At 36.6% G+C, this 25528-nt stretch overlaps 2 protein-coding genes across 2 annotated transcripts; one reads left to right on the top strand and one right to left on the bottom strand.

The window, feature by feature from the left end:
• The first annotated feature begins 10630 nt into the window (after positions 1–10630).
• On the top strand, positions 10631–16608 carry LOC117986960 (uncharacterized). Its single transcript, XM_034973916.2, has 5 exons — positions 10631–10855; positions 11677–11868; positions 12937–13075; positions 13685–13817; positions 15323–16608. Exons 1-5 carry the CDS (start codon positions 10718–10720, stop codon positions 15477–15479), a joined length of 759 nt encoding a protein of 252 aa, XP_034829807.1. The 5' UTR covers positions 10631–10717; the 3' UTR covers positions 15480–16608.
• Positions 16609–16634: 26 nt separating this feature from the next.
• On the bottom strand, positions 16635–25218 carry RabX4 (RAS oncogene family member RabX4). The gene is made up of 5 exons (XM_034973917.2): positions 24925–25218; positions 23941–24140; positions 23295–23387; positions 22054–22167; positions 16635–20922 (listed from the first exon to the last, which is right to left on the bottom strand). The coding sequence occupies exons 1-5, from the start codon at positions 25046–25048 to the stop codon at positions 20839–20841; spliced, it is 615 nt and encodes a 204-aa protein (XP_034829808.1). The 5' UTR covers positions 25049–25218; the 3' UTR covers positions 16635–20838.
• Positions 25219–25528: the final 310 nt, after the last annotated feature.

Raw genomic sequence — 25528 nt, forward strand, 5'->3', positions numbered from 1 at the left:
TCCGACTCGGAACGGTTAGGTTAGAAGGGGATTATTTCTTTTTTTACCACCCAGAAAAAAGGAGCCCCGCGAAGCGGGGCTCCGTCGACGGGCCCCGGTCGACGAGAAGAGACCACCACTATGGTGGGGGTTTCTTTCCTCCCCCCCGCTCCCACCATCAAGAGCGAGCGAAGCGAGCTCGGGACTTGGGGCACTCCGACTCAGAACGGTTAGGTTAGAAGGGGATTATTTCTTTTTTTACCACCCAGAAAAAAGGAGCCCCGCGAAGCGGGGCTCCGTCGACGGGCCCCGGTCGACGAGAAGAGACCACCACTATGGTGGGGGTTTCTTTCCTCCCCCCGCTCCCACCATCAAGAGCGAGCGAAGCGAGCTCGGGACTTGGGGCACTCCGACTCAGAACGGTTAGGTTAGAAGGGGATGGCGGGGTCTTACAGACCCCGCCATCCCCTTCCTGGGGTTATTTCTTTTTTTACCACCCAGAAAAAAGGAGCCTCGCGAAGCGGGGCTCCGTCGACGGGCCCCGGTCGACGAGAAGAGACCACCACTATGGTGGGGGGTCTCTCTCATCCCCCCCGCTCCCACCATCAAGAGGGAGCGAAGCGAGCTCGGGACTTTGGGCACTCCGACTCGGAACGGTTAGGTTAGAAGAGGATGGCGGGGTCTGAGACCTGGAGCCCCATGATATTATTGCTGCGTTGCATAGGCGTTTGCATATGTATGCAAAACAGACTTTTTGTGTGTTTTTTGTTAATTAGTTATTTTATCAAATAATAAATTTATCATCTATTATTTTGTAAAATCGCGAATTTGGAAAATAAATTATTTGGTGAAATAATAAATTTTTAAATGATATTTTAACATTCAGCAAATTTGCAAAGTAAAACATTTGTGAATAGAATATATTTTGTCAAATGATCTTTTGTAAAATGATATGTTTGCGGTATACGACGTTTGTGATTTGATTAGTTTTTCAAAAGTTTTTGGTGAACTGATAATTTGTCATACGTTTTTTGTCATTCATTAGTGAACCGTTTTCCTTACTTAAAATGCACATCAGTCCGAAAAGTTAGAGTTACGTGCCCGGGATCGAATCGCCGACCTCCGATTAGGAGGCGGACATCCTAACCATCAGGCTAACACAGCTTCTAAACTTATTAAAAGTAGTTTTTTTTAACGGAAGGAGATATTCACCAAAACGTTAAAATGACCACTGATAGAAGAAAATGGATACAGCCGCTCCACTGGCACTGGGGACTGGGACTCGCCAGCACCACGATCTTCAGTAATGAAGGAACGACCGGAGCTGAGCTAGAACTTTCCGTTCAGCTCGTTTCTTATCAATTATTCAGAGGTCGGTAAGTAACTAACCTCGCAAAATGTTTGCTTTCGCTAGCGACAAACTTTAAAAGTTAAGGGATCTCAACTGGAATTTATTGTTGGTCCTCTCAAATGGAAAGTAAGTAGGTAATAAGTTCGACAAGTTTCTGTCAACTGTCTCGCTCTTTTGAAGTGAAGCTTCTCAACGGATGTTAGGATTGGACATTTAAATGGAAAAGACTCTAAGACATTTTTTCCGAGAGCATAATAATTATACTAATATGCTCTCGGTTAAATGAATCAGGTTGCTTCAAAAACACGTCGGAAACCACAAGTCCAGTGTACTTGTATTATAATAGGTGATAGGTCAGTGTACACACTTCATTTGCTGGCCAGCTGGGCAATTTTGTTGAGTGTGCCACGACATGATTTGGGAATAAACATGAAGGGTTTCATAAAAGTCACCTATATTTCTTTTACGGTTCGTTACATGATTACTAGGTACTATCACAGTTTAACGAAATACTACCAGTTGTTCGACGCCTTTGAAGTCGAGCGATGCCGCCGCTCATGTAGGTATATACGTGTTCCTACGCAAATATGCAAGGGTTGTCATAAAATTGGGATTAAACTTACCTCGCATCGCGGGGAAATCGGTGAAATTTTAGACCCTTGTTCTGTTTAGAATTCGTATAGCATCCGTAGACAGAACAGTAATGCACCATTTTATGATAGAACTTACTAAACGACACTTAAAATATTTAAAACCACGCTCACGTAAACCCTCGTCCATCAATCACACAGACTACGCGAATCTGTGTGCAGCGGGCCGCGCCGCCCGCGCTCGGCAACCCGTTGCTCTGTACAAGTACATTCGTAATTGGACTGTATACATATTTCAAGGCTGTAGTACTATTTTCCTAGGCCACATTATTCCTCCTAGTTATTTTGTATTTAAATCGGCAACAGTCCAGGAAGAAAGTTTATTCCAAAAGAAAACGGAAAATACGCATAAAATACCTAGAGTGTAAAAGAAACTCCTTGTAAAAGTTCCAGCGGCTACTTTCCGTCTTGTGAATTCATAATGACTGCAAAGTCTTGGTTGTACGATAACAGTGTTTAAAGTTTTAGTAAAAATACTAAGTTTTACTTATCCTGTTGTCTTTTCATTGTAATGCTTGTTAACAAGAATTTTAAAATGGGATGATGATGATGATGAATGGAATGATGGGAGCTCCATAATATAAGTATATTGTGCCTTTTGGCGTGGAGACTATAGACCTTGGGGCTCGCAGGCTCTTTTTTGAGGAAGATCCAAAAAGGGTTATCGAGTCGACCGGCCCAAGAGCTGGCAGATAATATTATTAGTTTGGCCATTCAAAGGGACTATAATGCTGCCAGCATCTTGGGATTGGGAACAATGCCTAGCTACGGTGGTCTCAATGAGGTTTTAGATTTAATTTAATTCATTTTTGATTTATGTAATTTATATTAGGTTATTTAATTTTAATTATTAGATATTGTTTTTAAAACATTAAATATAAATTAAATTCATCATTTGAAAAATATAATTATTTTTAGTACAAGCTAACTAACTTTTAAACTAACTAGCTTTTAAAAAGTTAACAAATATAACATTATTTAACTTTTTGAGCAGTGCAGCAGACCCGCTTGACTTACCTCTTTTGCTTTGCGCTTCTGCGCAAATAATGCATGCTTGAACCGAGACAAAAACTGATCCCTAGGTGGAAGCAGGGCGGGCGGCACGTCTACACACCAATCTTGCTGTCAGACACAAGAAAAACCCTCGCAAGCCTGCTGTATATGTATAGTAGGTAAGTAGCGATCCTGCTATTGACAGATTAATAAAATTTAAGTTTTAGGTTAGGTATCTAAATATATAAAAGGAAAAGGTGACTGACTGACTGATCTACCAACGCACAGCTCAAACTACTGGACGGATCGGGCTGAAATTTAAATACATGCAGATAGCTATTATGACGTGGGCATCCGCTAAAAAGGATTTTTGAAAATTCAACCCCTAAGGGGATGAAATAGGGGTTTGAAATCTGTGTAGTCCACGCGGACGAAGTCGCGAGCATGAGCTAGTTAAACTATAGTAATAGTAAAGCGGAATTCACATTGTCACCCTTTGTTCGCTTGTTAATTAAGATTGCTTAGATTAGTAAAGTTGAATGTGTGCATTGTTGTTAATAATACCTATAACTTACCCATAGCCATAGCTCGCACCAAACCTAGTGGCAGTTTGAGTCTAGAGCCGACCCCGCACCCGACCTGCACCGCACCGCCTTGACTCGCACTGTTAGTATTCTTTATATTATAATATAGATTTCTATGGACATACGTTCATTATATCAACTCGAAGCGAGGCTATCCGCTGACGTTACGGAGGTGATGTACTGTCCTCTATGTCCATAAATACTAACCGCACGAGTCGAGGCGGTGCAGGTCGAATGCTCTAATGTGTTATGACCTTTAGAGTGCATTCAAAATTAGTCTCATGACGTGTAGAGCGAGGCAACCAGCATAGTATGTAGATTCACGCAAACAATTTTTTGCACCTTTTTTGCATCTATAATCATGTTTTAATCTTGATCAATATGTGACTTGTTATGTACTTGTTATAAAGCTAAAATATCACTAAACGGAAATTAATTTCGTAATTTGTAGAGATAAAACTTTGTAGGTAATTGTAAAGATCATTAATATAATTTGATTTCACTGTGAAGCCTTTTAGGTACATACCTAACACTTGAAAGGGATAATCTCTTTTGCTTCAGATGAAAGCTATATAGCTTGGGGTGGCTCCCTTCCCTCCCCTTCAATATTGAGGGAAAATGTGTATAAATATACCAAAGTATAATTTTATTTAACAAACAAACCTAACGGGAAGAAAACAATAGTTTAAATTAGTTTCAAACTTATTTTAACGAAAACAGAGAAACGTGTTTATAACTGAAAACTCTTGTAAACCCATACAATTTGATGGTTTGAGTATAACCTGAAAATTTGAAATACCTAGTACAAAAATTCAGGGATGCTGCCGGATTTTCCACCATATTAACCACAGATACATTCGGATCCTGTGAATGTTTTATGCTTGGCCTTTAGATGGCTAAGCGTTTGCAAACGTTTGGAATGATTCCAGCGGTTCTAGCTAATCTCGATGGATAAAATAGGCTCTAAAAAACCGGCCAAGTGCGAGTCAGACTCGCGCACCGAGGGTTCCGTGTTACAGTCGTATTTTATCGTCATTTTGCATGATAAATCAAAAACTATTAGGTATGCCTAAAAAATCTGTTTTAGAATGTACAACTAAAACCCTTTCATATGATACCCCACTTGGTATACTTCAGCTTCGCAATCCGTTGAGCTATGTCGGTTACTCTAGTTCTCCTACTGATCTCCTCATTTCTGATTTGATCACAATAGAGAAAGCCCGAAGAAGAGCCCGCTGACGTGACACGCAAACCACGCTGTGAGGAGGGCTGATGTTAGGTAGGTCCAGATCATCTCCCGCCGTTCTTGCAGGTCTTCGTCGCTAACACCGTCACTGGAGTCGAGCATACGGAACCGTGGATTTCAAGGAATGTCGAAGCGCTAAAAGTGGTTTCCACGCTGTGGGCAGCATCTATCCACTGTCACGATTGAGCATTTAGTTTATATATATAAAAGGAAAAACTGACTGAATGACTGACTGACTGACTGACCGACTGACTGACTGACTATCAACGCACAGCTCAAACTACTGGACGGATCGAGCTGACATTTCGCATGCAGATAGCTATTATGACGTAGACATCCGCTAAGAAAGGATTTTTTTTAAATTCAACCCCATAAGGGGGTAAAATAGGAGTTCGAAATATGTGTAGTCCACGCGGACGAAGTCACTGGGACTGGATAAGCTAGTTTATTGTATGAATAACAAAAATGAACAGAATACTTCGATTGAAAATAAATAGTTTGAATTTCATTTCAGCGAGGCTTTAACTGCTCACAGCTAAATTTATTTTGGCTGAGAATTAACAGTGTGCATCACGGTCCGTTAATTTTCACGCGATCACGAAACTTTGTGGCGTAGTTTTAGTATTAGTAACACCACATGCAACTAATATATCATTCAGGTTTTGGTAAAATAGAACACATGGAAACTACCTAAGTAATATTTAAAACTAGATGCCCGCGACTTAGTCCGCGTGGATTTAGGATTTTTAAAAATCTGAATTCTTGGATGCGTATTTCCCTTTCCGTGTTCAACTGACGACATTGGTCTCGCGAAATCCGCACTCTTTTGTATTACTACTACGCAATTCAACCAATCTGTGCTCAGTCAAAACAAATCCGTGCTGATTTAGCGCATTCGTAAATGTTCGGTGTAAATCATAGTGACTAAAGATAATTTTTTTTTCAAATGGGCTACGCCAGAAGATTCGCTTTGTCGCCCCTTCATTCCTACGTTCGTTTCAGAAAAGGAAATACGCCTCTTGGATGAAACAAATCTTGGATTTTCCGGGATCAAAATTCTTATGCCCTTCCGCGGATTGCAAGCTATCTCTGTACCAAATTTCGTCAAAATCGTTCAAATGGATGAGCCGTGAATTGCTAACAGACTAAGTGACAAACAGACACATTTCGCATTTATATTTAATACTAGTATGGATTGAGAAAGGCCGAATCTCTTACTAAATATTAAAATTCGTAATTCTGTAAAACCTACCTTAATGTAAGATTTTATATAGCAAAAAGCTTTTTTTTGTTCGTAGCATCAGGTGTGTAAGCAATAAATTGCTCGCAGGCTTGTAACATTAAAGGGTAGATAAAGACTTCCTTCCCCAAAAGCGGTGTTAAGGAAACCTACATAAGGGCCAATATAACTCGAACCGAGCTTATCAATAATCATCTATTGTCGGTAACAGTGCCATTCACAATATAAATCTATCAAAAATATAATGAAAAAATATTATACCGTAGATTTTGGCAAACTCCTAAAATAAGATACCTACAAAAATTATTTTGTGTTAAGTGGTATCTTAACACAAACTAATTTTTGTGTTAAGATGCCACTTATCACACTTACTTACTGTCTTCACATGAAAATAAATAAAAATCTGTTTTAGAATATACACAGGTAAAGTCCTTTCATATCAACCACTTACCACCACTAGGTATACCAATCGGTATAGTGCTTAATCTTAGCTCTCTTCGTTTTTCCTTTTGAGTTACGGAACCCTAAAAATTACTTTATTTCGTATGTACACTGAGTACAAAATCTGAACTCATAAATTCCAAGCCAAGTGGCCTATAACTGCACTGAAATTGAGTTCAAACTTCATGATTTTGCACATGCACACTAAATATAAACTTGAATAATAATTATGCCACGGAAATAAATAGCTATATAGCCATAAGTGGATCTAAAGTCTAAACCAAGTATAAAGAATATTATTAAGAGTAATAACTGTTCAATAAATGTAACAACTGACAAGGTCCTGGGGAGTGATAGACACAGCGTGAAAGAGGCCGGCTCGCTTAATTAAAATATTCTGTTTGCGCAGCGGACCTACGAAGACTTTGATAAATCACCCGAGCGAAAAGATTTCGCCTTTGCGTGTTTTCTAATTTAAGCATTTATCTAGAGATGCTGATAAAATTTCGATAGCATTTGATATATAAACTCTTTAATATAGGTAGGTACCATTGTAGAAACTATAAACCAAAAATAAATAGATACCTACCTAAAATAATTAGAGCAATTTGCAATGCAGAGATATTCGCGCATGTTAGTCTGTGTGCCCCGGAGAGATACGTGGAGCGAAGGAAGACGCTGGCCGTGCCGCGTCCGACTTGCTCAAGGCAGGCGCCGCTGACGCGCGCGCTTCGCACTCGCTACCTCATGACAGCTGGAAAAATTGTTATTTTTCGTTGCTCTCTGACTGAGCTTACAAAAATAGCAAAGAGGATTATGTGTTACGTATAATATTAAGATAGTTAAGTAGTAGTTTAATTGTATAGTAGGTATAAGATATACATTTGTCGCATTAGGGCTACCTGTAAGGACAGTGTACATAATGATAAAAAAAAATTGAAAAGATTTTAAAGAACACCAAAAGAAGATGAAAGAAACAGAAATACCTGAGTATACCGTCTGTACAATTAAGTACTTATTCATAATTTTTTTATGAATATTTAAATGTGAGTACCTACTAAATAAATATTTATGTCTCTTTCCAAGTCATGGAATCCTCAGTGAGCGAGTGCGACTCGCACTTGGTCCATTTTTTTTTTAATCAGTAAGTAAAATCTTGATTTGTCGGTAGGCTTTGGTTTTGACATCAATAGAAAGTTGAAGATGGTAAAAAACATCAGAACACAGAATATGCACGGGAACGGAAAATTGTGTTAGCAAAGTTTTAATCCTCACAGGATTAAAGTCTCGCTTGTTTATTAGATACGGCTTAATATAAAACGTACCTACAAAATTAAACAAAACAATCCGAAAACAAAATGAGTTAAAATTATTTTGAGCACCTGTACTCCAATAATTTTATTATCTGTATTATGTTGCCTAAGGAGATTTTAAATGTACCAAGTTAGATTTTCTACGAGAATAACTGGCTTCTGAAAGGATATGGAAGTTTACAATGAAGTAGAGAGTAACAATTATTAGGTACCTACATTCAAAATTGAATGAAGATTTTTTTATTTTTGGAAGCTATCCAAAATAATATCTCTACCTACAAGAAATATTTTACCTAAAAGATAAGTGAGTCTACAAAAGGTTTATATTAAATTATAAATTATAATGCTCAATCATTGTCAGCCTACCTACGTATTGCTACGTTAGTACTATTATATATTCTGTGGTATTGCTTCAATTATTATTATTACACCTGTTAAACCTCTTCTCAGAATGAGGAAAGTTTTGGCCATAGTTCCACGACGTTGGCCAGACTTCACACACCTTTGAAAACATTACGGAGAACTCTCAGGTATGCAAGTTTCCTCACGATGTTTTTCTTCATTGTTAAAAAAGAGATTTTCAGTTGCTTAAAACGCACAAAATTATATTATTATTTCCAAAAAGTTAGAGCTGTGCGCGAACCTCGTACCTCCCTATACAGTTTCTTTTATTTCGAATATCCGTGCATACTCATATCGAAGTGAAATTTCAACATCATCCACTTGAAGAATCGTTTAACTTCACCCGGACTGCGGTGAAAAGTCAGAAATAAACAATGTTTTCTCTAGTAGCGTGTACTTTATTGTGCGAGTTGCACTCAGCAGCACAATTTACTGTACAAGGTAAAAGTCGGGACGTGGCTTACGGTTGGTTTTTTACAAAAGAAGCTTTCAAAGCTCTCGCTATTTTATATGGGGTTTACTTTGTAGAATTTGTCAGACACATCAGGGACTTCAATGCAGCTTCAAAGGTGAAATAAAATTTATTAAATAGGCATGGATTTAGAAAGTAATTGTTATTAAAGAATTAAGTACTTAAAATTTATTTGGAAATAGGTACTAGCTGATGCACGTCATAGTCTACTCTTTCATATTTTTTATGACAAAAGAAATTGTGAAACGATATTTAGGTCCAACCGTAACTTTTCAATTTTTGGTAAGTATCATTTAAAACAAAGTATCGATCCCCAAACCCCCATCAATTTTTATAGCATTCTAAAGCGATCAGCTTAATCTTAGGAAAATTTTCAAGTAACCATTTCTCTGGCCTTTAGATTATATCGGCTCCTGAATTTAATTAACTTGGCGTATAAATAGATTCATTAACGAAATCTCTCTTAGCGTCATATTCCTCACTGTAGAAAGTGATGAGCCCATTGATGTTGGAAGGCCACCCCACCTATATTCTGTGGGTGAGCCCTAGCACATAATGGTAGGGATTATCTTGGAATACTAATGCAATGAGCTCTCAGAATATCCTTTCGCATACTACTCAAACTACAGTACGGAATTTATTATAGGTACTATAGTAGGTTTAACGATTGTTTATTACTGCCTGCGACTTCGTCTGCGTTAGTTTTGTTTTTTTAATTCTGTGGGAATTGTTTGATTTTCCAGGATAAAAAGTAACCTATTACCTTTCCAGGATAGAATTTATCTTTGTACTAATTAGGTAGATGATGCTCGGAACTTCTTCGGAGTTGATTAAAGGTTTTTTAAAAATCCTGTGGAAACTCGGATTTATCGGAATAAAAAGTCTATAGGATGAAGGATCCTTGGGATGCAAACTACCTCTGTACCTTTCGTCAAAATCGGTTAAACAAACATTTTAATTTAAGTCACTCTTACCAACTTGAGATAGTCGTGATCACCGATATAGGTAAAAACTTGTCGAAGTTTTATGAAAGTCCGTGGCTCCAGCACGGATCTTCATTACATCAAAGGAAAACTCGCAAATCTTTGGATGATGTTGCCGAGAGCCTTAATTAGCCTGTTGAGACTGCAACAAATTAGGTAAGTAGGTACCTATAGGTAGGTACTTGTTTAATTATTTATTAGATATTATTAACTCTTGAAAAATTAAGCAGTCTTTTTTCTTACTAAGTATTTACTTTATTATTTAGCTTTACCTACTACTTAAAATTTAAATAGGTATTTGAGCAAATTATTTCACTCTTAATTTTTAAAATTCCATAAAAACATATTTTTTACTTTATTTAATTATTATTAAATATCTAGTGCCTATTAGAAAGAATAGTTTTGTAAACAACCTTTGCGAAACTTAAACTAAGCGATATCTAAAGAACGCCGCTGAAAGGTTTTTAATTTAATTGAGTTTCAGAGTCGACCCAGTTATAATGTAGATAGAGTATGCAAACAAAAGCATTTGGAATTAAGTACTTAGTTGAATTTATTGCCAGAGAAGTAAGCCACTTCGCTGTGCGCTCGGAACTAGACTGTGCAATTTAATGTATTTCTTTGATTCAATTTTTTTCATTGAATTGAACACTGATGGATGAAAATTATGAAAAATCATTAAAAAATTCATATGTCCTAAACTATTGTAAATCGTTGAACATAGGGGTGCTTTGAATACCCCTTACTATAAGGGGTATTATTCAAATTCTTTTAGACATCACATCCCCGGCCACCTGTATATGGCATGGCAGCCTAAAAATTCCCGCTAATATACCAATGTTACCCATCTCTGATCCTATCTACTACTGTGCTACTACCTTAGGCTACTACTATTTTGGGCTGTATTTTTTGGAAAGCAATCGGCAACCCGCAACACAGACGTCAGCCCGACACCTGTCAAGTGTCAAGTGTCGTCTCGTGTGTTTACAAATTTTATGGTTTACACTTCACAATAAACTGTAAAATATTTCGTTTTTAGGAAACTATTCCTTCAGTTATTGTAATGTGGAAAGAATTGCAGAAGTCTCCTGCTTTTTTCTTATTAACTGATAAAAGGCAAATATATAATATTCTTGTAACAGACTACATTCGAATATGGGGCGTTCATTTCACTGAAAATGAATTCATTGCTCGTCTTAAGGTATTGCATTATATTTTGTTATAACTTTTCTTTTATTACATTAAATAATTGCTAAGTTACATAATGCTACTATTATATTGTAGACCAAATACCTACCTATATAATAAACTAAGTGATGTCCACGACTTAGTCCGCATAAGTTTCGGTTTTTAAAAATTTCATGGGAACTCTTCCATTTTCCGGAATAAAAAGTAGCCTATGTAATTCCCCGGGATGCGAGCTTCTTCTTTATATTAAATTTCGTCAAAATCGGTTAAACGGATAGGCCGTGAAAAGCTAACAGACAGACACACACTTTCGCCTTTATAATATTAAATTTATTGTTAAAAAGTATTGGTACAGTACAAGTATTTAGTATATTTTTCTGACATATCACAACAGCAGTAGGAGTAAGTAGTCAGAGATACAAATTACAGAGTCATAGTGATATGTGACTAGGTATATATATTATTATACTGGCTTACTTGTACATTACATAAACTTTTACCAGTTCTAACTACACACCCTACACTAAGAGTTGACCTGTATCGTAGGGTCCGAGTAAATGTTTACTTTTTTATTATAGTGGTTAATATGGAAAATTAGCGACTGATTAGTGGATTCTAAATTACCTAAAAGTTTAAGTAGGTATGTTATGTAGGACATAGGTTATACCGTTCATGCATACCTACTGATACACTTTTAAAAATAAGTTTTGTTAAAGGAGTTAAAAAGTTTAATTTCAACAGTACCATGCCCAAGATATAGATATGTGATTTTGACAAAATGAACTAATAATAAGAGGAACTTCGTACTAATAGTAAATCTCTTTTCATTTACAGGAAAGTAACTTTGGTTTAGAAATGGAGAAAGAAGAGTTATTAGATAAAGGATATCAAATGCTCCAGAAGCCATCTAAACTAAAGAACATAAAAATATCAGTTGACGGACTAATACTCACAGTTTCTATGAGCAGATCTTTTGGATTCCTTTTAAAATTTTCTGTTAAATTGGAAGAAGGATCCAGAGAATTGGTAAAGAAAACAATTATTATCTATTTAGAGCTCCATTCATCTTCTATGCTATAATCCACCTAAATATATAAGAGGAAAAGGTGACTGACTGACTGACTGATTGATCTATCGATGCACAGCTCAAACTACTGGACAGATCGGGCTGAAATTTGGCATGCAGATAGCTATTATGACGTAAACATCCTCTATAACGGATTTTTGAAAATTTAACCCCTAAGGGGGTGATATAGGGGTTTGAAATTTGTGTAGTCAACGCAGACGAAGTCGCGATCATACGCTAGTACTTAATATAAATATGAAATGTCTGTCTGCTAGCTTTTCAAGGCCCATCCGTTAAACTGATTTTGACGAAATTTCGTACAGAGACAGTTGGCATATACTTTTTGTCCCAGAAAATCAAAGAGCCACATGGGTTTATCATAAAACCTAAATCCATGTGGACCAAGTTTTGTCATGTAATTGGTACAGAGATAGCTTGCAAGCCAGAGACGGATTTAGGCTACTTTTCCTGGGAAATCCTGGAAAAATTAAAAATAGTTTCCAAAAGATTTTTGAAGCATGCATCATCTAGTACATTAATTTTGTTTTCGGTATTGTGCAATAGTTTAATAACTATGTTACTGTAACTGTATCAGTCCCTAGTTACCTATGACAATAAAATATATCCGTTGTAGTAGATTTTTTTTTAGATTTCACTTGTTGTTCTTAAGATAAGTGGAGTTGATGCCATCTAAGATAAAAGATTGCTAGCCTCGATGGTTTAACTATGCAATTCTTGACTTTTTCATATTAATAACGAGCAAACGAGCAGGCACGAGTCCCCTGGTATTAAGTGATTACCGTCACCCATGAACATTTGCAGCTCCAGAAAAACTGACAGTGTGTGTGTTTAGGAATTTGTTGATATTGAAATGCTCATCTTGTAATCTAGTGGGAACACCAATGAAGTGAGTTGGTTCCACATTTTGCATGTGTGGGGAAAAAAGATTTGTGGCACAACAGGCAGACTATAAAAAATATTAAGTGTAGATATGTTCATAATACTTAATATTCTATCAATTCTTACAGTTTTTTCAAAAAGTTACACAACCAGCTTTGAAAATTGTACAAGACTTGAGGTGTAGCCAGCAAGAGTTACGTAAGCTGCTTATTACCAAGGATGATGAAATTGAAGAATACAAGTCCTTTGGAGGCAAAATTAGATATAGTATGTATTTAATTCTTTTTACTGGCTGAGCAAAGCTAAGTCTGAGTCTACTTGGGTGTAATTGCATTTGTCCGTTCATTCATCTGGCAAAGCTTCAGAAGTGGAGAACTTCAGAATTAATGTACATAATTACATACATTTCACAAATAACATTGATTTATATATGACTAGCTTATGCTCGCGACTTCGTTTGTGTGGGCTACAAAAATTTCAAACCCCTATTTCACCCCCTTAAGGGTTGAACTTTCAAAAATCCTTTCTTAGCGGATGTCTACGTCATAATAGCTATCTGAATGCCAAATTTCAGCCTGATATGTCAAGTAGTTTGAGCTGTGCATTGATAAATCAGTCAGACAGTCAGTGACAGCCCTGGCACAGTCCGCAGATGTCCGAGCCCTGGAGCTTAAGGTTGTACATGTGTCTGTTTAGACCACAATGACCTTTTAAACCTCGCACAGATTTATCCTACTAAGCGCTAGCATCCCAGAGGCTACGTTCTTGTTGAAGGGTTACACCAGCGCTTTCAAGTGGTTTAACTCTAGCAAGTTTCTCCAGCGGTTGAGTGTTCTTGCAATAACATCATTTAATGTGTAAATCTTTTTCTTATAGCTGCGATACCACCATACAATGATGAAATGCATATGAAGAAACATTGTTTGTATTATGCTAATTTTGGTGATACTGAAGTACCTGCTAGTGTTATGGATAGAATAATAGATGTACCTTCAGAAAATCCTAAAATGTGAGTAAAATATGCATGTTATTGGGGTCTTCTAATAACCTACTACAACTTTGTATCAAACTACTTGTAAACCACTTGCTATCTTTGTATCTATGATAGTAATTGGTTCCTAAAACTAAAGCTAACCTGTGAATGTTGCATTGCGATTGTAACTATTGGCTAAGTCTATTTGCTTGGGCTATAGAACTCCAAAGAAATTGGATCTGTTCTCTGGACTGCATGTCGCCGATTTAAAGCATCTCACTCATACAAAAAACCGGCCAAGTGCGAATCAGGCTCGCGTAACGAGGGTTCCGTACTACAGTCGTATTTTTTCGTCATTTTTACGATAATTCAAAAACTATGATGCATAAGAATAAATAAAAATCTGTTTTAGAATGCACAAGTGAAGACCTTTCATATGATACCCCACTTGATATAGTTATCTTACTTAGAAAATTGAAAATACTAATTATTAGTTCATAACTACAATCTAATTATTTTGCGTGATGTAACCACAAATTCACGGTTTTCAGATTTTTCCCCGAATGTCTGCTATAAGACCTACCTACCTGCCAAATGTCATGATTCTAAGTCCACGGGAAGTACCATGTAGGTTTCTTGACAGACAGACAGACAACAAAGTGATCCTATAAGGGTTCCGTTTTTCCTTTTGAGGTACGGAATCCTTCAGGAGCTTTTTATTTGTTTACTCTATTTGAAAACTATAAATACAATAACTTTGATGTTTCAATGTGGCTAATTCCTTTGTACACAATCTCTAAACTAAACTAAAATATCACGTCTAAATCTATTGCTATCCCTTTCATAATGTTGCTTGCGGAAAAGGAAAGCACTAGACTTAGACCTGTTAATTTAGTTTAGTTTAGAGATTGTGTACTAGAGAATCGGCCCCATTGTCTGCTTTTTGAGTCTTTAATAATCTAAATTCCTAATGAAATAGAAACACGATTTGATACAATTTTCTCGATAGAAAAAAAATCCGAAAACTGCTTTAAGTACATATGTACCTACTGCTATAAGTGCATGAATAATTGCAATTTTCAAAAATATTATTTGTTAGCACAGTGTATTTTCAAAACGCTTATAATACATTACTTTATTGCCATCTCTTCTGCGCTACACTACAGTGAATAAATCTGTCTTTCTCACATTTTATCCTTGAATCTGGACTCTTCAGATCAAGTTCCCGAATATCTTTAATGCTTATAGGCCACAAGAGAACGCTGCAGTCGAAATATTTTGTTCATTTACACTTGCAAATATATATATATTTTTTAATATACTTATTTTTTTTAATAAGTTGTTACCTGCCTTTTATTCTAGTTTTTATGCGCGTGCTATACCCAATTATTTAGTTGTAGACATCATTTTGTAACAAATATTAATGTTTCATTGGAGACCTAATCAGGTTTAAGTGTTTTATGTAATAAGTATATATTCATGTAATTGTAACTGTTTGTTTCCATAAAAATAAATTAATTTAATTTAATTAAATATTTCAGCAAAGAAGAAGTGAATGAAACCAAAGTATCTGTAAAGTTGGAGCCTGCATCACAAGAAACAAATGCCTCAAGCAAAGTTAATACAATGCATACTGTTAAGAAAGAGTGTATTAAAACTGAATCTCAGACTCCAAGGAAAAGAAAACTAAACCTATGACACAAAATTTCTTTTGCTACCGTTATCACTTTACAAATAATGGTATTACAAAATATGAGTTTTACAGTAAAATTTCAGTCAAAACGTCTATTAAGTAAGTAGATTAACCGAACCGATCGATGCAATAATGTCATAAGTGTTAAAATTGGCACTAGTACTACTTAGTATGTAATCCAAAATGAAGTTTTTAAATTGATACTACTTATTGAATTTTTTTCTTCTATTTTTGTTGTTATATTATGATGTTTTTGTATAGAAATATGTATCAGTGTTTACTTTTAAACAACAGTATAATAGTTATAATATGTAAATAAAATTAGTCATTAATTAAAATTTGTTATGCTTGTATTTTTGGTCATAACATTCTACAATTAGGTATCTCTCAGATTTAGCTGGCCTGTGTTAATTGTGCAACATAGTGTACACACTCCTATTTAGGTACAAAGCACACCTACAGGTTGGAGTCGAGCCGAAGCGCAGCGTCTTTTAACTTAAAATCATTTTTAAACAAACTTTATTAATTATGGAATAAAGTTGAAATTGATATGTTTAAAAAAACACGGAGAAGACTGAAAGCTGAGTAAACAAAGCTGACTTTGAATTGTTATCAATAACGCTACACCTCGGCTTCGCTCTTTGAAGGTATGCCTTGCGCCCAGTGGCTTAACAATAGGGTGGCAAGACGGGCAAAATGCCAGAGGCACCCGAATGTCCTGACTTGTGAGGGCCGCGAGGGAGGATACTAACATTTATTATCACAAATAGTGTAATAATGATGACAACGTTGGTTAACCTTCTTTACATTGAATGATGGTCCCATCCGATGATTTTGCCACAGGCCTCTAATCAGTGGCGTGCACAGGATTTGAAACCAGGGTAGGCATTAGTTAGGTAGGAACCTGACTGGCAGGTCATAATGAAAAATATGCATTGATCTATTACAACTGGGGTAAGCATTGTATTTATGCCTATATGACCTGCGCGCCACTGCCTCTAATGGTATATAAAGTTACATGGTCTGGTTGCGCTTAACTGTACATATTACATATAAGATGGATTCTTGTATATGGAAATAGCTTAGTTAATTACTGCATGGTTAAGGAAAATGAAACGAAGAAACCACTTGTTTTTGTAATAAAATTTTATTAATTAAACATAAAACTAATCCAGTTGTGCCTCTGAGTCAAGTTTCAGAGATTTTATCTACTGTTAGTTACGGACCTAATATTTCATTCAGAACTAGGTTTGCTTAAGACTGCTTAGTAATTACAAACTTAATGATATACCTACCTATAAATTGGTTTTACACACCATCCATAAAATAATTCGCTCTTACACATCTTCTACAAAATAAGAAATTAAACGTAGGATTGTTTTTTTTACTATTATAGATAAAATTAGTGTTTTACCTACACTTTAAGGATCATTCTAAATAATTTTAAATATGTAATAAAAATTTCGGAACCACCAAGATTCGAACCCCTGGATATCGCGAACGGACCGCCTCTGAATACTAGGCCACGGTTCGCTTACCTACTGCCAATGAGTTCCGATATTGTTGATAACTAGGTATAAGTATTTAAAATTATGTATTTAGATTTTGGTTTGGTGCAAAGAAAATACAATAGTCATGCTTTCCAAAAAGAAAATTGTGCAACTTTGTCGTTGATTCAGATATTTATGATTGTAACAAAGTACTTATTTATCATGGAATAATATTATACAATGAATATTTTATATTTTATGTAGGTAATTAGTGTTAAATATTTATTTTTGCTGCAATCTTCTATACCTGTAGGTATATCATTTTTTTCGATCATTGATCGTAGGTTGCATGAACAGCTATGAATGAACTCCTACGAGATCACAATAATTAATAATATTCACATTATTAGATTTACATTATAATTATTAAAGAACCAACTAAGTATAAGAAGTTCAAAACTTTCTATTTAAATTCGTAAAGTGTGCTAGGAGTCCTTACACATTATTACTAAGAGTTGGTGAGCAAAAGCTTCGTTGCGTAATTAGCTAATAATTATTAGATTTATAAAAGACAAACCAGATTCACCGTACGCGGCAGAAAATATTGTAATTTGTTCATCGACCTTTAGAATGAGCTTTCGGATTTATAGAGCGTTGTCTCTATCACTCAAACTCATGTAACGTTTTGTCAGTCTCAACGACAGAGACAACGCTCTACAAAACTGCTATCTCTTTCTATTCTGCCGCGTACCTACTGTAATTAAGACTATCAGGGGGCATGCTAGTGCCCACACCAAGACGAGCCAAATTTATATATTTTTTAACAAAGTATCAAAATTCATGCAGAGAAACAGTGCTATTAAAGTTAACCAGGGTAATAATTGTAAACATATTTCAAAAATATTGTACAGAATTTTTAAAGCTAGCCGTGTTAAAAAATGTACCTATCGCGATTGGTTGGATTGCAAGAAACTTTCGTAGAACGAATAATAATCCGCAGTATTTTTTATTTCTCTGTAGTTACATTTACCCCAAAATTATAACATTTGAGTGTTTTGGGGTAAATGTAACTAATAATAATATGAGCTGATAAAATATTGTGTGATGAGTTTTAATATTCAAAGGAAGAAACGGAAAAATGTTACCAGAACTGAGAAGCAAATTTTTTTCGGCCGTTTTTTGGTTTGTAAGCTATTTTCTGACAAGTGTAAGTTTTATCATAGACAAAGGTAACGCGACGTAGGTAAAGCTGTTGTTCATCTTTTAATTGATTAAACATATTTATTGAGTTTTAATGATTTAAATGTTTCCAATTACCCGGTTTACACTCTATATTTATCCCGGATACCTATACGTAAATAATTTTTAAACATAAATTTAAAAATTAGATAGGTAAGTATTTAGCAATATGTATTAAATTTTTCTTTATTATTGTACCTATTTAAAATAATCTTCGAATACGGCCAAATTAATTATATTTTTGTTTATAAAAATAAGAGGGTTTGTTATTGCGTAGGTTAAAAAATTATAATAAGTATTATAATATTACCTAAAATTAAAAAAAAATTATATATAGTAAAAAATATATAGTAAAAAAATAAAAGAAAAGTATCAAAGTTAGGTAGGTAGGTACTAAAATCTTGATGAAACAGACATAATGTTGAATAGAACATGAAAAATATACCTACTTGCATAATATTAATAATACTTTAAGTATAATGGAATTTTTACACATTTATAAAAGAAACAGTAGGTATAATGCATTCAAAGTAAGAATAGGAAAGTCAATGACATCTATCTGTCAACTACCACTTAAAAATTATGGTTTACAAGGAATACTTTGCATACATAAAGATTTTTGTAGATTATTTAAATTTTTAATTAGTATATAACTTAGTAGTAAAAAATATATTTTAAAATAGGTAAGTACTGTATACATTAATAATTATTGTTGAATCCAAATACATTTTCAGCTAAGACCTCACAACTGATAACAATACCTATGTCCGAAAGTAATTTGTATTCTTAGTTTGAAAGCATTATAAGCATATAAGCATATAGTTCGCGACAGGTCTACATGGCAATTGGGGTGGGGACACCCCGCACAAGCGCCCCGCGCTATCCCAGTGCAGGATAGCGAGTGCGCTGAGCGGGGTGCGGGGCGTCCACCCCTCCATGACTGACCCCATATCCCGATTGCCATGTCGACCTGTCGCGTACCTACTGTTGGTAGGTAAATATTTTATAGTAGTTAAGCTTCGTAATGACAGTTTTGTTATTTTATTTATTTAACTCAAATAAAACAAATTTTACTTAGATACAAGCTAGTGTTGATTTAATTGACTTCACGTGACTCCACTCCGACTCGACTTTGTACGGGGCTGGCTGTGTACGACGAGTGGACCTCACGCGTGGTCCACACGTCTAAAACTTTTTTCAATTGAATGTGAAAAATTCCACATAAGGAACATGATATAAAGCTCATATTTCCATGCTATAGGTACCTAGGCGCCATGTCATCCGTATCGCGGCGATAGTCTCGGAATGCCACTAAATTCTATATAACTCTTATGGGCCAATCTCCACAGGGCGATATTATCGTGGCGATACGACGAGTGACTCTGGACAAGTATAACGTCACGGACTCGTCGCATCTCGCAACGATACCGTCGAGTCACGCGACGATACCGTCGAGTCTCGCGACGATACCGTCGAGTCTCGCGATGATACCGTCGAGTCTTGCGGCGATACCGCCACGTTACGCCATAGTTGAGAGGACCAACGAGGCGTTGCGGTCACGTCACACGGCGCGGCGATCCGTTGCGTTCTCGTGGTGTTTCGTTGCGAGTTGCGAGGATACGCTGGTGGAATTATTATCGTTGTGCCGTGGATTATTAATTATAGGCCAGACTCGTTGGGATTCTCTCGTCCGTGGAGGTGGCACCTTACTGTGAGTAGAGTCGGAATGGAGTCTGCGTTGAGTCTGTCAGTATACCTAATGTGCCCACTACTCCCTAACAGCAACAAAAAAAATTAGAACTTAAAGTGACTTACTTTTATTTAATTAGGTAAGTTCTACAATTTTTTCTTTATAAAAAATCTGTGTTTTTTCTTGATGCGGTTTTATTCGGTAAATTGTTCTAATATCTATTTACTTATAATAAAATTATTCCCCACCGCCTGTCCGTCTTTGTTTGCAATTTGCACCAACCGGGCGTGCATCTGCAGACTTTTGATTTATTTAAAAATCTACCCAACAACGCAATATGGTTTTTCTTATGGTTTGGCCCCACTATCGGGATTCTTTTTTTTTTGTTTTTTAAAAAGAATATTAGCCATGTTAAAAGACTAATACTCCCCTTTCCTCTCCAACTAAGCGTCAGGCTTGTGCTAGGAGTAGGTACGACAATTATAGTGCAACGGGCGGGGTTTGAACCGTCGACCTTTCGGTTTTCAGTCCACTCCTTTACCGGTTGAGCTATTGAGGCTCTTACAAACGATTAAGTTTTTTACAAATCCCGCGGGAACTCTTTGTTTTTCCGGGGTATATCTAATACGCCAAAGGAAGTAATATTCGCTGTCACAGCATTTCTCGTCTGAAGGCCGGCTGATATGCAAGACTTATTCAAAAATTCGCCAAACACAGAACATGCGCCGTATCCCGAATAATGTGGCCAGTTGAGTTGCCGAATGCCAAACTAGCGTAAAGACCCGAACTCGAATCATTTGCCGAACCGCAATAGAGCCGTATCATTACAAAATATTCATACAGCTGCTCGTCAACTTGTCAACGTATTATCTACTTAGTACATTAAAGTATAATAATTGCATTGATTAGTACCTATAGATGTTTTTATTTAAAATGTTAATAGGGCTAACAGCTACACTTTGAGACGTCTGTTTCGGATTCAGATGGCTTTATAACGTTGTCTCGTTCCTTTAATTCGAAAGCGTCAGCCTGTAAAATTAAAAAAAAAAATAGTTAGGTACTTAGTTGCTACATAAGTAATACGTAATATCGGAACTGCCTATCAACTTATATTTTATATTTTTAGCACAAATTCGTAAGTTAATAGCACCCAATGTTCAATACTTAGGTAATTGGATAAAATAAGGATGTCCACTAGCTGCTCTTTACACTAACCAAATTAAAATATTTGGTGCATGCTTTATAAGGATGTCCGACGGTGCCAGATTTTCGTGTTCACATTGGTATCATGTTGCAGGACTTGTGACGTTATGGATACAATAAAATACAACCATCCGGTGCCATAATACGCAAAAAAGTGTCTTCGACCACACGTAGGAGAAACGTCCGTTTTGAAACCGACAAAAAAACCGGCCAAGTGCGAGTCAGGCTCGCGCAATGTGGGTTCCGTACTACAGTCGTATTTTTTCGACATTCTGCACGATAATTCATATAGCCACTCACTTCGAAAGTTGAAAATACTACCTAATTATTATTAGTTCATGACCACAATTTAATTTTTTTTGTGTGATCTAACCCTAAATTCACGGTTTTCAGATTTTTCCCCAAATGTCAGCTATAAGATCTACCTACCTGCCAAATTTCATGATTCTAGGTCAACGTTAAGTACCCTGTAGGTTTCTTGACAGACAGACGGACAACAAAGTGATCCTATAAGGGTTCCGTTTTTCCTTTTGAGGTACGGAACCCTAAAAATGCAAAAATGTTACTTATAGGTAGGTACCTACCTACTTAAGTATTTATTAATATATCATCATCGTCATGATCAACCCATCGCCATCGCCAGTTTTGGCCATAGTCTACCACGCTGGCCATGTGCATATTGGCAGACTTTACATACCTTCGAGAACATTATGGAGAACTCTCAGGTTGTTGATGTTTTCCTTCACCGTTAAAGCAAGTGATATTTAGTTACTTAAAAACCACATAACTCCGAAAAGTTCGTGGTGCTAAATATGCTAATAAAGTATTCGCCTGGAAGCAAAACTTTTTCATTTTCGAAAGCACAAGGGAAATTACCCTTACCAATATCATTACTGAGAGTAGTTACCTACTTACTTAAATAAGATCTATAATTATTATTTGGTTAAAATAACCTACCTTAGTCTCTCGATATTCACGTATTTTCCTGGCTAAAGTTAAAAAAGCTTCCTCTATATTGATATTACTTTTGCATGATACTTCAAAGAAGGGCATGTCGAAATCATCAGCAATCTATAATGTGAAAATGTTTTATGTATTAGAAAAAACATGCTAAATTTTCATAAATAATAGGAATAGATCCCACAAATCTCAAGCTATATTGCTTTCGGGGCCCCGCGCCGGGCCAGTGCCTTAGGGTAAGCCCGCACTGCAAAATTTGACCGCGCGTGTTTAGTATTTATTATATAAAACCTTTGCGATCGGAATACTACCAAATACTACACAAAACTGGCACACTACAAAACGACCTTACACTTAGGTACTATCTATTCAGGTGACAGCGTCGCTGGTGGAGAATTTGGTATTGCTATTTTAAGAAATTCACCAAGAAACAATCGAATTAAAATTATTTCAACGTAGCGAAGATTGAATATAGCTTAATCTATTGCAATACTAGCTGATGCCTGCGACTTCACCGCGTAGATTTTGAAACGGCGGCTGACATGAGTCTAGTTCCACCTAAACAAATAAGTTGGTGGCGCTGTAGTTTACTGCGGATTGCGGGCTTATTGCGGATAGCGGTCGGGGAAGATTTAAGTTTATTGCGGAGTACGGGATGGGTAGTGCGGTTGGGGCTCGGTCCAAAGCTCAGGGAACATCAACAATCAGAGCGGCACCATCGAGAGAAAAGACTTCGAGCTCGGTACAGAGAAAACCTCCGGTCTCCGAGGGATTGGGCTAGTTTAGACTATATAGTTTCTCTACGTGGTCGAATCAGAAATGAGGAAATCCATAGAAGAATCAAAGTAAGAAATATGTACCTACTCAACGGGCTGCGAAGCTGAAGCAGCAATGGGTGGGACATATAGTTCGTAGAACCGATAAACAGTCATTGGGATCGTAAGATGTTGGAATAGCGACCTCGCACCGAATAGGAGTCTTAGCAGACCCCTCCTGGTTGCACACACGTCATCAAACGAATCGAAAGGAGCCGCTGGATTCAGGTGGCGCAAGTCCGTGACGTGTGGAACTCATTGAAGTTCCTACAAGAGACCTATAGATGTCCAACCGTGGACGTCTGTCGGTTGATGACGACGACGGCTGCTCTTGCATTTACTTTCACAAAGTTAGTAGGCACATAAGATTTAAATCTCATATAGAATCGGTGCAGAGAAAGAAAATAAAATTGACTTACATACCTTTTGACCCCTTTCTTTCGGGACTGCCCGATGATTCTCGTGCACGTCACATTTATTGCCCACTAAAACTTTTATCACGTCTGGAGATGCATACTGCAATTAACAAAATCATAATATCAAGCACAACACTGTTCTACCTAGGTACTAAAGAACAGCAAAAAAAACATTAGCGTTGGCATTCTTATTGACATCTAATCAAATAGCAAGAAATGTTTTTTGCTTTACGTTTCTGATACGAACCACTAAGGCGTGGAACGCCCTTCCGGCATCCGTGATTTCCGTCTATAACTTGAGTGGGGCAAGAGGAAATAGTAATCTTCTAGTCTAGGTGTTCCAATCTTGACTTTATTATTGCTTTCCATCACCACCCCTATTATACATGCGAAAGTGTGTTTGTTTGTTGGTTTGTCCTTAAATCACGTCGCAACGGATCGACGTGATTTTTTGCATGAGTATAGTTTAAGACCTGAAGAGTGACATAGGCTACTTTTTATCCCGGAAAATCAAAGAGTTCTCAAGGGATTTTTAAAAACCTAAATCCACGCGTACGAAGTCGCGGGCATCAGCTAGTCAGATATAAAATCATGATGCCGTCAAGTACAATCGTAAATTACTTAGGCATTTAAAAAAAATTTAAGCATTTTACCTCTTGGATATTTCTCAGCCAGTACGAGAGGTGGTTAAAAGACTCCAGGTTGGTGATGTCGTACATAAGAATTATCCCCATAGCACCTCTGTAATAAGCCGTAGTGAGCGTACGAAATCTTTCTTGACCCGCCGTGTCCCATATTTGAAGTTTGATAGGCACGCCGTCCAAATTTATTATCTTTTGTTTGAAATCTATACCTGAAAGTTTGCAATTTTTATGTGTTAAGTATGGTTTATACGAAGCCAGTCCTACTGACTTGAAAAATAGACGGGCGTTTTATCTTCGCCAGCGCTGTTAGCCAGTGCTAGTTTGGCTTGAAAAACTGTTTATAGAAAGCCTATACCTATACCAAGCCAGTGCCGACTGCCAGTGGCAGCCAACGATGGCTTCGTATAAACATTGGTTTAAGGTCGTTGTTTAGTAATTTGCTTGTATTAAAATAATATGAAAGTAAGTAGGTAGGAACCTAGTAACTTGCCTAATACAAATTGATTCATAAGGTTTTTCTAAACAATCAGTAAACTTATTATAAATTCGAAAGTGTGTTTGTTTGTTGGTTTATCCTTTAATCACGTCGCAGCGGAGCAACGGATTGACGTCATTTTTTGCATGGGTATAGTCAACGACCTGGGGAGTGACAAAGGATACTTTTTATCCCGGAAAACGAGTTCCCACGGGATAGTTATAAACCTAAATCCACGCGTACGAAGTCGCGAGCGTCAGCTAAGTAGTAAATCATAAAGTAACTTTTTAATTTGAAGATAGTTAATAAGTCCATCAAATATTAACAGAATCCTGTTAAACTTTCTGGAAAGAGACATTGCGGACCTTAGCATATATAGCAAAGCTACCTAATTTCTTCATTAATATCTAATCCTAACACTCCAATAATTGGAAAGTAAAATTCTTTTGTCACAAAGAAACTAAAGCCTCACCTGGCTAACAAAGCCACATAAAACTAAAAATAAATTCATCACTCACCTATTGTAGATATATAAATATCATAATATCGTTCATCACAATATCTATGCACTATACACGTTTTTCCGACATTCGAATCTCCTAAAACCAATAACTTATACGTAGCAGAGAAATCTAAAGCCATATTTTTTGTTTACTTTATTTCCTATAGGTACGCGCGGGTGGTAGCTCAAAACATCGGGTGAACTGTCAAACTGAGAAAAATCAATGATGGCTAGAACGCATGTGCGGGATCACCCTTGTCTTCGTGTAAAATAACGCCTCTTGAGCCTGAGAGGTGGGTTTTCCTTGAGACTGACTGTACTAGACTAGTATGACGGTGCAGACACCGTATCGACCGTTCGTTAACGTTGGTTTTTTGTGATACATTCTAATAAAAGCCGAATTTTTAAGTTTCTTGGATTTGGCATTGTAACTATTTGAACCGCTCAAATAAAATTGTATCTTGCCTTGGCTTCTAATTCGATGACAAGAGCTAAATCAGTTAGTTATTTATCTTATCATTTTCGGGAAGAATGCTGGGTTTGAGTAATTAAATATCTACAGGTTATCCACCAGAAGTACACACACGTACACATAATACATAAGTATATAGCATGACCTT

This window comes from Maniola hyperantus, chromosome 12 (genome assembly GCF_902806685.2).
Source record: "Maniola hyperantus chromosome 12, iAphHyp1.2, whole genome shotgun sequence".
NCBI lineage: Eukaryota > Metazoa > Arthropoda > Insecta > Lepidoptera > Nymphalidae > Maniola > Maniola hyperantus.

Bases quoted from the DNA above. Each gene is read 5' to 3' on its own strand.
- RabX4 (XM_034973917.2), bottom strand. From the start codon at position 25,048: ATGGCTTTAGATTTCTCTGCTACGTATAAGTTATTGGTTTTAGGAGAT. The intron at 24,141-24,924 runs GTGAGTGATGAA...GCAAACTTTCAG, and splicing joins TATTTATATATCTACAATAG to GTATAGATTTCAAACAAAAG. The intron at 20,923-22,053 runs GTAGGTTATTTT...TTAATTTTACAG, and splicing joins GTGAATATCGAGAGACTAAG to GCTGACGCTTTCGAATTAAA.
- LOC117986960 (XM_034973916.2), top strand. From the start codon at position 10,718: ATGTGGAAAGAATTGCAGAAGTCTCCTGCTTTTTTCTTATTAACTGAT. The intron at 10,856-11,676 runs GTATTGCATTAT...TTTCATTTACAG, and splicing joins AATTCATTGCTCGTCTTAAG to GAAAGTAACTTTGGTTTAGA. The intron at 11,869-12,936 runs GTAAAGAAAACA...CAATTCTTACAG, and splicing joins AAGAAGGATCCAGAGAATTG to TTTTTTCAAAAAGTTACACA.